Below are 12619 nucleotides of genomic sequence, written 5' to 3' on the forward strand. Positions count from 1 at the left end.
CGAGGGGGCACAGTATGGAGGAGAATGTGACGGACGTGAAGCTAGCAATCACTTCCTTAAACTGAGCAGTTGACACGCTAAGGGCCAGGCACACCAATCCTAGGGAGGTTTTTTAAACTGACAGTCTCACTCGGAGATGGAAATGTCTCTCTAGCCAGGCAGTGGTGACGCACACCTTTAGTCCCAGCACTCAGGGCGGCAGAGGCAGGTGAATCACTGTGAGTTTGAGGCCAGCCTGGTCTACAAAGCGAGTCCAGGACAGCCAGGGCTAAAATAGAGAAACCCTGTCTAGAAAAAACAAAAAAGAAAAAGAAGGAAAAAAAAAAAAAAAAGGAACTGCCTCTCTTGTTCTTATTTCTTGTGCGTTTGAACTATTTTCTTTATGGGAAGTGGCTTCTTTTTTGAAGTTCTTGTCCTTCCCCATCTGAAGACCTTGGACTATGACCTGCCCTTCAAGACAAACGTAGCAGGGGCTGTAGTTTGGGGGAGAGTGCTTGCAAGCATACGAAAGGCCCTAAGGTGGGATTCCCAGCACTGAAAAGAAAAATCAAGTTTGATTCCTCTGTGGAGGCACCTCCAGCTCTCTTTGGGGAAGTTTTGATTATGCTCCAGTGATTGTGTGGCATTTGCAGGTGCTGGGAACATTTCTTTCCTTCCCCCTCTCTCCGTCTCTTTCCCTGCCCTCTCTCACCTTCCATTTTGCTTATAAATCTATTTGTTCTTCTGCTCAGTAAAGTCTCTAGACCAGTTCATTGTCACTTCCCAGATGCTTCAAAAACATTCAGTGTCGGACCTTATTCCAGAGTGTACTTTGAATAGAAACCCAGATGGTCTGTATTCTTGTTAAACTTGAGAACAGTGTTCCCAAAGCCTTTGCCACTGAGCAGAAGCCCTGGCCTCTAGTCTTAGACAGATGCATACAGAAAATTAATTTATGCCTATTGAATCTTTTTTTTGTTTTGTTTTGTTTTTTCAAGACAGGATTTCTCTGTGTAGCCTTGGCTGTCCTGGACTCACTTTGTAGACCAGGCTGGGCTTGAACTCACAGTGATTTGCCTGCTTCTGCTTCCTTGAGTGTTGGCCCTAAATGGATGAGCCACCACCCCTGGCTGTGAATCTAATTTTTAAAATGAAAAGGCTAGGGATGAACTCAGTGATAGGGGCCCTGTCTGGTTGCCTGGGGCACTGCACTGGATTCCCAGCACTGGAAGAAGCCTTATTAGTGGGTCGGGTCATGTTGTGATCTGAGCATCTGGGAGGCTGAGGCAGAGATCACGAATGTGAGGCCAGCCTGGGTATATTTCTGACATCAGACACTGTACTGGCTGAGTTTGTGTGTCACCTTGACACAAGCTAGGGTCATCAGAGAGGAAGGAGCCTCAGTTGAGGAAATGTCTCCGCGAGATCCAGCTGTAAGGCATTTTCTCAATTAGTGATCAATGGGGGCAGGCCCAGCCCATGGTGGGTGGAGCCATCCCTGGGCTGGCGGTCCTGGATTCCATGAGAAAGCAGACTGGTAAACAGCACCCCTCCATGGCCTCTGCACCAATGCCTGCCTCCAGGTTCGAGCCCTGCTTGAGTTCCTGTCCTGACTTCCTCCGTTGATGCACTATGATCTGGAAGTGTAAGCTGGGTATAAGTTTCCTCCCCAACTTACTTTTTGGTCACGGTGTTTTCACTGCAACAATAGAGACCCTAACTAGGACAAATTAGTGCCACTGTAGTGATGTATTGCTGTGACAGCCCTGACCATGTTTGGGGGAGGACTGTAGAAGGACCATGGAATTTTGGGCTAGAAAAGCCATTGAGTGTTGAGAGCTCAGGGGAAAGTTCTGTGGGAACTTGGAAGGTAAGAATGTTGACAGCGGTGCAGCCCATGATGGAGGGCTGGCTTGTCAAGCTTCAGAGGGAAGAGCAAAGAATATATCAGGGCCGTTCGATGTTTTGATGTAAGATTCTGTGGTTCTGGTTATCTGGGGCTGAAGAATCAGCTGTGATTAACAAGATCCCAGAACTACTGAAGTGAAGCCTCTGTGTTACTAGGACAACTGATGCTGGTCAGCTGGAGCTAAGAAATCAGTGGTGATTCGGAAGAGACCAGCATCACTGAGGTGAAATCTTCTGGGAAGTGTTTCCTGAGAGCTCAGAGAAGCTGTGTTCCAGAACTGGCCGAGGCTGTTACGTATGTGCTGACGGCCTAAGGAGGGACAGAAATTTTAATGTGTTTGAATTTGTAAAGGCTGTGGTCTTTTAAAGTTACTTATGGTTTTAATGTGAGTCTTAGGGATGAATAAGAAAGGAAGGGCTGGGCTGGAGAGATGGCTCAGCAGTTAAGAGCACTGCCTGCTCTTCCAGAGGTCCTGAGTTCAATTCCCAGAAACCACATGGTGGCTCACAACCATCTATAATGTGATCTCATATACAATAAATAAATAAATATTTTTTTTTAATCTTGTTAAAAAAAAAAAAAGAAAGGAAAGGTTGTAGCTTCATAGTGATTTGTTTGTGTGTCAAGTTGACAAGGGGTCAGTTACACTGGCTGGTTTTGTGTGTCACCTTGGCACAAGTTAGTCATCAGAGAGGAAGGGGCCTCAGTTGAGAAAACGCCTCCATGAGATCCAGCTGTAAGACATTTTCTCAATTAGTGATCAATGGGGGAGGGCCCAGCCCATGGTGGGTGGTGCCACCCCTGGGCTGGTGGTCTTGGGTTCTATAAGAAAGCAGGCTGAGCAAGCCAGTAAGCAGCACCCTCCATGGTCTCTGCATCAGCTCCTGCCTCCAGGTTCTTGCCCGTTTTGAGTTCGTGTCCTGACTTCCTCCATTGGCGGACTATGATCTGGAAGTGTAAGTCAAGTAAACCCTTTCCTCCCCAACTTCTTTTTGGTCATGGTGTTTTCACTACAGCAATAAAACCTCTAACTAAGAGATGTTACCAGAAAAGGAGTGGGGTAAGAAGAGAGACAGAGAGATGTGTGCACGTGCACACACACACACAGAGAGAGAGAGAGAGAGAGAGAGAGAGAGAGAGAGAGAGAGAGAGAGAGAGAGAGAGAGAGAGAGCGCCAGACTGACTGACTGACTGACTGACTGACTGACTGACTGACATGACATGACATGACACTGTGGCCTATGGTAACAAGGTTCACACATTAGTCATTCTACTACTGAGCTACACTCCCATACTTGCATTTAATTTAATTTTTCTGGTAACTGATTATAATGTCAAGTTTGGATTCCATTAGGTTGGAATTTGTTGTTGTTGTTTGGTTTTTTTTGTCTTTTGTTTTTTTTTTTTTTTTCCTGAGACAGAGTTTCTCTGTGTAGCCCTGGCACCCTGGAATTCTTTTTACTTTAGTTTTCAGGTTTTGTTTGTTTGGTTTGTTTGTTTGTTTCATTTTGTTTTTAGGTTTTTCAAGACAGGATTTCTCTGTGTAACAGTTCTGGCTGTCCTGGACTCAGGATGGCCTCAAACTCACAGCGATCCAGCTGCCTCTGCCTCCCAAGTGCTGGGATTAAAGCATGAGCCACCACTGACTGGCATGGATTGCAATTTTAAGGGAAACCCAAGCCTTTTTCCATAGAGAGAGGCGCTGCTTAGGCAGCATTTTGTCAGCTCCTCCAATATTCAACAGGAAATGCTCAACAGTAGACGCTCAACAAACAGTTAACCACCATGTAATGAAATAGGACATTTATTTGGCCTATATTTCTGTCTCTGACAGCAAAGTGTTCTTCGTCAGCACCCGGTTTGAGAGATAAGAATAATCCCATCTATACCGCCCCAGCAATGAGCAGGCTAGCCAAGCACCCAAAGAGAGCCTGGAAGAAGCAGTTGATCAAGATGACGGGCGGTACTCTGGGTATGAAGGGGTGGGGGCAGCCTGCATCTCTGTAGCACACTGGGCAGAGGGAGAGGGCAGCGGGGGTGGGGGGAGATGGACCTCAGAGGAGGGCAGAAAAGTGTCTTTTAAAACAAAGTTGTAATTCCAGCAATTCAGGTGATGTGAGCAATGGGAAGACGGGGAGCTAGGGGTCCTCAGGGTTCACTGAGGTGGAGGTCAGGGTCTCCACCTGAGAGGGGAAACAACATCTAACTTACATGTTCCCTGGACTAGGGGAGCGATGAAACTGCTTTGGAAAGTGGTTCTTTTAAGTGCTGAGTGCCTAATTTTATTTAATTTTATTTATCTATTTATTGGTTTTTCGAGACAGGGTTTCTCTGTAGCTTTGGCTCTCTTGGACTCGCTTTGTAGACCAGGCTGGCCTCAAACTCTCAGCGATCTACCTGCCTCTGCCTCCCGAGTGGCTGAGTGCCTAATTTAACACATTTAGTATGCTACAGGATTCCCTGGACCAAACTCCATTTTTTTTTTTTTCATTCCTTCCATTTTATGAATTCAGTCAAGATAGGCCAGAATGCAAAAGAGCACTTAGCTCCAAGAAGCAAAATACAATATATCTTGAGGGATTTTATGTATCTTGAGTTAAATTTATGATTATTAGCAGGATGATTCTGGAAAGATATATATATACACACACACATATTTCTGTGTATAAAGATGTATGCTTATAGTACCCTCCCCCGTGTGTGTGTGTGTGTGTGTGTGTGTGTGTGTGTGTGTGTGTGTACACACATTGGGTTGAACTACTTGAAACTTCCCATTTGACTGTTTTTGTGGTTGGTTGGTTAGTTGGTTGGCTTGGCTTAGCTTTTTTGAGGCAGGGTCTCACTGTGTGGCTCTGGCTGTCCTGGACTCGCTCTGTAGACTAGGTTGCCCTTGAACTCACAGAGATCCATCTGCCTCTGCCTGCCCGAGTGCTGGGATTAAAAGTTCACATACTATGCCCAGCTCCAGTTTGACTCTTTCAGACCCGAAAAAGTCTAAGCATAGGACAAATGAGAAGAGTTTAGAGTTCTAAGATAACTACTTAAATGATTTTTTTTTTTTTTTTTGGCTGCTGTTGTAAACCAGTGAAAATCCTCTTCCTGACCTTGCTGATGACCACTGTCTACTCTGCAAATGACTCCAATCGATTTTTCCTCCATCGAGCTATCTGGAAGAGGCTCTCTCACCATCTGTCGGAAGTCAAACTTGTGGAGGATTTCTACCGCTGGGCCAACCGCACCCTCCTTCCTAACCTCTATGGAGATTACAGAGGTAAGGACAGTCTGGGGCAGACTGAAGGTGAGTTCGTCCTCCTGAAACCCCTACTTCAACCCAGGGACAACTAGGAAAAGGTCAGCTGGCCTCTTCATTTGGCCACACCTCTGTGGACACTGCAAAGTCCCTGGACTCCATCCAAGAAGGTTTCGTTGGTGACCCGTGGTGGCCCATGGCTTCTGATCCCCACTGGCTCATGTCACAAGGATGAGCACTGGTTCATTTACAGCATAAAAAGAAATTGCAGGGGCCCTGGGACTCAGCCACACACTGAGCACAAGAATGTGGCCTAATAAAAATGGTCTTTGCATGGGATGGGCTTTTGGCCCCCTGGGCCGTTTTCTCCCCACCTCTCTGATTGTGTGTGCCTAAGTTCTCTATTTAGTGTTTACTCAGCTTAGTCCCACAAACATACACTGAACAGCTATAGTCTTCGGGGACACTTCGTAGGCGCTGATTTTTTTTTTTAAACAGTTACGATGGGCCTCTGTCCTGAATGACGTCACGGAGAGAGGCGGTCCCAAGCTTTGCTCTGCAGCACGTGCGCGTGGCTAATGTTTTTCCCCCTCAAAGGCAGTCTTTGCTCACTGTTGTCCTCAGCTTTTGCCAGGTACCCAGCTTTTCCCTGACATAACTGAGGGTCCTCCTGGGGAAGCTGGGGTTTGGTGCGTCGGGGCTGGTGGCTTCACCCTGAGATTCAGGACATCGCTCATGTTCCTGGAGAGAATCTGAAGGATGTGTTCACCTTAGCTCCATCGTCCTTCGGTTCCCTGAGCAGCACTTGGTGCATCCAACGCTTTTACAGAGGCAATGCCTATGTAACTCAGTGATGAATAAAATGTGGACAAAACAAGTAGAGCCTGAGATGGCAAGAGTTGAGGCCATCATAGGGCTGGTCTCCTCTTGGACTCTTTGGCTGCCCATAGCACCACAGTGCAAAGAGCAGGCTGAGGGCCTGGCTACGCAGGCTCATGCCCGTTTACCAGTATGTAATCCTGGGTAGATTTCTCAGCCTTTGCTGCTCCGCTTTCCCCTATTCATTGGGAAGAATCTTCGGCCCTGGCCTGTATGACCGCTCTGAGGGCCCAGAACAGTGCCTGGCACACAGTACTGAGAGTGGGTGCTCAGTGTCAGCACTTGGGAAATGTAGCTTTGCTATCAAGCTACAGAACTGATGCCAGCTACCCGGATGGGCACACTGGCAGGTACAATAAACCTCACGATGAAGGCAAGAGGCATGCCACAGGTGGTGGTCATAAGCCTGGCACTTGGAAGGGAGAGGCAGGATCCTGAGTTCGAGGCCCACCTGGGCTACACAGAGAACTCCTGTCTTGAAAAACCAAAACAATAAAATCAAATAATAAAAATGAAAAGAAATCCAATCACGTAAGCATAGGGTGAAAACAGTTAAAATTGACACCAACGTGCTTTACCTACTCAACTCTTAAAAATCACTTTTCAAAACTGCTACCACCCCATCTCGCCTGTTTAGTTCTTTCACTCAAGCCACTGGCCTTTGGAGAACACTCATAACTAAATCTAGGTTGGAGAGGTTTGAGGATTAGAGTCTTGGGAGTCCCACAGAGTTGCAGCCATAAGACAAAACAAAACAAAACTGAGCCTTCCTTTCTCCAGTTTCTCAGGGACGGTTGTCAGAGTGTTTGGAAAGTGACCAGGTGACAGGAAATGGAGAGATACTACAGGCCCTGTCATAAATTTGGCTTTTCCCCTAATTTATCTTGGGGAGTCCTCATCGGTATATATGAGGCTGCCTTACTGTTTATCCACTTGCTATGCAGAAGTCTGTTATAGTACAGATGCACTGTGACTTCTGTAATCAGCTTAGACTGCTAACATCATATCCTCACACGGGCACGTGTGTCTGAGAAATTCCTTGGGGGAAGATTTGCTAAGTTGGAGTTATTTACACATTTTTGAACTTCTTATTCCTTGAGTATGTTTTGCGTGCATGAATGCATGTAGACCGTGTGTGTGTGTGCAGGAGTCTGATGTCAGAAGAGGATGTTGGGTCCCCTGGAGCTGCAGTTACAGGTGGTTGTGAGCCACCATGTGGGTACTGGGAACTGAAGTTGGTTCCTCCGCAAGAGCACCTACTACTTTCAATCACTGGACCATTTTTCTAGTCCTTATATATACAGGTTTTTAAATTTTATTTTATGTATGTATGCAGGTGTCACTAGACTTGGGTGCTGGGAACCAAATTGAATTTTCTAAGAATAGTAAGCGCCCTTAACTGTTGGGCCATCGCTCTAGCACCCTACATTTTTAACTTTAAAAAGATATTGCCAGGGCTGGAAAGCAGCCTACTCAGCTAAGAGCACTTGTCGCTCTTGCAGAGGACTCAAGTTCAGTTCCTTGCACCCATGGGTGGCTAACAGCTGTCTATAACTCCAGTCCCAGGGGATCTGACATCCTCTTCTGACCTCGGGCACCGGACATGCAGGCAGTGCGCATAAGTACATGCGAGCAAAATACTCCAACACGTAAACTAAAGAGTCTGAAATAAGTGTCGTCAATTGGATGTGGCGGTTCATGATGTCTGAAATCTCGGCACCTGCGAAGTAGAGGCCAGCTTCGGCCATAGTGAGACTATCTCTAAAGAAACAAGGGCGCAGGGGTGTGGCGCAGTGGTTGATCACCAGCACTGAAATAAAATGTTCCCCATTGCCCATACCCCTAACAGGATGGGGAATTGGTTCCAAACTACGCAAGTGGCTTTGTGGCTTCGCTCGGGACAGAAACATAAGTTAGAACTATACTGGGCACCACCTTCCACCTTTATAAAGGCATGCTTTTCCCGTTCTTCATCTTCTCCATGAAGCTGTGAGTGAGTGACCTGTTCAAAGTCCCCAACAGAGACATTTAGAATAAAATATCTAATCCCTCCCAGGGTTTACAGGGGCCTTCTCTGCCCAGCCCAAACGCCCGCTATCCATCCCTTCCTCCTCTAACCCTGCTCGCCTACAGCCACTGGTGCTCCTGTGACTTTCATTAAATGCATCAACATGCCATCACCCTGGAATCTTGGAGCCTGCTGTTCCCTCCTTGTCAGGCATCCTCATTATGTGTCAGACTCCTACTATCGTCTTTCACGGGTCACTCTGTCAGAGAAACTTTCCCTCGTTATCTGAACAGCACTGCTCGCTTCTCACAGAGCGCTGCTTCTGCAAGCTGAACGTTACGTCGGGCCTGTCCTCCTCGTTGCTCACCTGTGAGCTCTTGGTGGCCAGGAATGGCCCTGCAGCCACTGTTTGTTCCTGGCACCTAGGCCAGGGCTTGGCTTGTGTCAGTACATAAAGTGTGTTGTTGGAAGAATGAATAGATGAATGAATGGATGTCTATTTTTCCATCCTTTAAGATTTTCAAATGTGTATGAATGCTATGCCTGCATGTACACCTGCTGGCCACAAGAGGGCATGAGATCCCAGTATAGATGCTTGTGAACTACCATGTGGTTCCTAGGAATCAAACTCAAGACCTCTGGAAGGGCAGACTGTGCTCTTAACCACTGAGCCATCTCTCCAGCCTGTGTTCCCATCTTTTATTAGGATCTTTGGTGCTGCTGTTTAAATAAGATGTTTTATTTCTATAGCTGTTGTGAGTGGTATGGCTGGACAGATACCAGTATTCTGTGCCCAGTAACCATGCTAAGTTGTTGTTTTTATTGATTTTTCAAGCCTGGGTTTCTCTATGTAGCCTTGGTTGGCCTGGACTCGCATTGTACAACAGGCTGGCCTTGAACTCACAGAGATCTCTACCTGCCTCTTCCTCTCAAGTGCTGGGATTACAGGCATGTACCACCACGCCTGCCTCTAAATTATCATTTTTAAGTTAATAGCTTTCCTACTCATCCTCTTAATTTATCTAAATAATATATATCATTTATAAATTATCACACAATTTCATTTGGTTTTATACTTCTTTTTGTGTGGTTGCGTTGGCTCCTACCTCTAAATGGTTTCACAATTGGTGATGAAGTTTAATGGATTACCTCATTCAGCTAGCAACAGGACAACTTTTTAAAATTGTTTCTTTTCCTTTCTTGCTAGGATTTATTACTGACGGGAACTCCTTCCTTCTGGGCAATGTTTTGCTTCGTCAGATTCGCATTTCTAATGATGTGCTCTTCCCGGTATCTCTCCGTGACCATGTGAAGTGGACTCCCCAATGGCAGGAGGATAGAGAGAAGTGTGCCGCTGGCTGGGCGCCCCTGGGTACAAACATCACCACAGCGGACAGCATTTGGCATTATCAGAGTCAAGAGTCACTGGGAGGCTATCCAGCCGAAGGGGAATTTGCCCCTTACTCAGGAGGCGGGTACGCTGTAAGACTTGGAAGAAACTCCAGCGCTGCAGCCCGGTGAGTGTGTCCCTGAACAAGATGCCCATCACAGGTCAGCTGGGAATTTGGGCTGAGGTGAGAAGTTCCAGCAGCTGTTGTAATGCTTCTGAACTGGCTCTGGTACTTGTCCACATTTATGTGGAAGTAAACCTTTTATCGCTTTGTATTATTGTTTGGTGTGTTTGGCTGTTTTGCTTGCATATATGTCTGTTTACATGTGTCAAGTATCCTCAGAGGCCAGAGGAGGGTATTGGATCCCCTGAGATGGGAATTGTAGACAGTTGTGAGCTGCCATGTGGTTTCTGGAAATCAGACTCCAGTCCTCTGGAAGAGCAGCCAGTGCTCCTAACGGCTGAGCCAGCTCTCCAGCCCCTGGAGCTATACCTTTACATTTAGAAAGTCCTTGGCCAGCTTTGTGTTACAGATATGTTTTGTTTTGTCCATTTGAAAAAAGATGTTATAGCCGGGCGATGGTGGCGCATGCCTTTAATCCCAGCGCTTGGGAGGCCGAGGCAGGTGGAGCTCTGTGAGTTCAAGGCCAGCCTGGTCTACAAAGAGTGTCCAGGACAGCCAGGGCTCTGTTGCATAGAAATACCTTGTCTCAAAAAAAAAAAAAAAAAAAAAAAAGAAGAGGAAAAAGAAGAGGAAGAAGAAGAAGAAGAAGAAGAAGAAGAAGAAGAAGAAGAAGAAGAAGAAAGTTTCAATCTGGAAAGACATTTTCAATTCTAGGAGTAGTTGAACTCAGGTGAATCTATCTTAGACACACTGTAATCTTCAGATACAAATGGAAACGTTACCTTGTGAACCATGATGTGAGGGTCAACCCAAAGTTCAAATGCCTAAACTAAATAGCCAGGACTTTAGAGAGTAGTTTGATACATGAGCCCCGATAGTCCTTGTCACCATGAATGAAAAGTCTAATTGTTTTCTGAGCAGGCACAATGGCTCAGCTGGTAGAGATGCTTGCCACCAAGCCAGAGGACCTGAGGTGGAACCCTAGGGCCCACATGATAGGCGAGAACTGGCTCCTTCAAGCTGTCCTCTGACCTCCACATGCGCACCGTGACACACACACATACACACACACAATAAATATAATTTTCAAAGTCATAGCAGCAAGGCATTACTCAAAAACAATTGTCAGTCAGATACTGGCATTTATACTGCCTTCATGTCTCAGGAGTGAGTAGGTGTTGGTGCAGAGTAGTTAATGTTTCAAAACAGTCGTTGACAGGGTTTATAAAATTAATCCTGCCATGTCAAACAGGGAGCCGGGCAATGGTGGCACACACCTTTAATCCCAGCACTCAGGAGGCAGAGGCCAGCCTGATCTACAAAGTGAGTCCAGGGCAGCCAAAGCTACACAGAGAAACCCTGTCTTGGAAAAAAAAAAAAGTCAAACAGGGTTCCCTCAGTCTCTGCCCCTGGTGTGAGTGCTATTGTGAGCATGCTGTTTCCTAGTTAACCCTGTTTCTTCCTGCACTGGGCATTTGGGTCTTCCTAGTCATGAAGTCTGTTATAGACCCACTAGACCAAGGAATATGGCTTCTCATGCAGTCTGCAACAGTGCCAGGGTGCTGGATGGAGACAGTAGCTGGCTTTGTTTCTTTCTCTGTGTCCCTAGAGTCCTGCAGCATCTGGAGCAGGGGCGCTGGCTGGACCACTGCACGAAAGCCCTCTTTGTGGAACTCACGGTCTTCAATGCTAATGTCAATCTGCTCTGTGTGGTGACCCTCATTTTGGAATCCAGTGGTGCGGGTATGCAGGCCGACTCATCTCGGGCCAAGGCCTCCTTTACTGATCAGATATCATTCATTCAAGTAGATTTCATTAGAGTGCTTCCTCAGAAGTATGATTTGATTTTTTGTTTTTGTTTTTGTTTTTTTTTAAAGAACATTTGACCTTTAATTTTCATTGAAAAGCAGTTTCTTTAAATATCTAAGTTACAAGTTCTGAGTGGTGAGGATTTAGTGGCAGATACTGCAGCCACTCTATACTGACCTCTTCCCCTCCCCCAAGCTTGTCTTGAATTAAAAGAAAACAGGGCATTTAGCACTAAGGGCCCGTGTCACCTGTCAGCAGTCTTAGGCAGGACACAAGGCCAGGAACTTTTGTAACCTGTTGCCTGCATTTTGCCAAGCTTCATGAAATTCCAATGATTACACCTGCACCCAAAGGGTGACCTCAGAGATGACGTCATCCATTTCATCACTATACTGACTCCTGAGAGAACTGCCTCTTCCCGTCACATGCTCATACCACCTTGAATTTGAAAGCTCTAGTCACCCTAATCTGGCCAGCACAGTCCCTTCACCAGGCTGTCCCACCACCAGGCTGTGGTAAGTTCTGCTCTCAATGAGCACGAGGTCCTAGGTGATTACTAGAAGCCTGGAGAGGGTTGGATGACCACAGCTGTGACTATACCAGGAAGAATCTTCTCAGTGCAAGCACACAATGGAGCCCGCGAGGGCAAGCCAGGGTTCAACTCCCATCTGAGTGTACTAGGCAACCTCAGGAGACTGCACAATTCTGCCCATCCCCAAATCCCCTGGCCTGTGCTTCCTGGAAGAGGTAGGGAGAGAGGCACCTTGAAGCCACTGACAGCTCAGAATGGTGGTGCATTTAAGGAGCAGAGCAGCACCTCCTTGCCTGTGCTCAATGCCTACACAGGACTCAAGTGAGGATGTGTACCCCTGGGGCGGAGGCTGCTTTGAGCCTGGGAGGCAAAGCATCCCCCGAGGCATCTTTGGAAAACACTTTCCAAAGGTAGAAACGCAAAGCACATGGTCCCTGGTGGTACTCTGATACTATGCTGCTACAGGGGAGGAGCAAATGTGTCTTTGCAGATGGCTGAAAGAAAAGCAGGAATATTTAATGAGCATGCATTAAGGCTCTCTCTCTCTCTCTCTCTCTCTCTCTCTTTCTCAAAAATCTCTCTCTCTCTCAAAATCTCTCTCTCTCAAAATCTCCCCCCCCCTCTCTCAAAATCTCTCTCTCTCAAAATCTCCCCCCCCCTCTCAAAATTTCTCTCTCTCTCTCTCTCTCTCTCTCTCTCTCTCTCTCTCTCTCTCTCTCTCTCTCTCTCTCTCTCTCTC

At 46.7% G+C, this 12619-nt stretch overlaps 1 protein-coding gene across 1 annotated transcript in view; it reads left to right on the forward strand.

The window, feature by feature from the left end:
• Pkd1l3 (polycystin 1 like 3, transient receptor potential channel interacting) overlaps positions 1 to 12619 on the forward strand; it is a 60605-nt gene that overhangs the window by 37297 nt on the left and 10689 nt on the right. The window contains exons 22-25 of the mRNA XM_051168861.1: positions 3723 to 3860; positions 4974 to 5159; positions 9233 to 9542; positions 11149 to 11282. Coding sequence (XP_051024818.1) covers positions 3723 to 3860; positions 4974 to 5159; positions 9233 to 9542; positions 11149 to 11282 — 768 coding nt within the window. The remainder of the gene's footprint in view (positions 1 to 3722; positions 3861 to 4973; positions 5160 to 9232; positions 9543 to 11148; positions 11283 to 12619) is intronic.

This window comes from Acomys russatus, chromosome 26 (assembly GCF_903995435.1).
Source record: "Acomys russatus chromosome 26, mAcoRus1.1, whole genome shotgun sequence".
Lineage (NCBI taxonomy): Eukaryota > Metazoa > Chordata > Mammalia > Rodentia > Muridae > Acomys > Acomys russatus.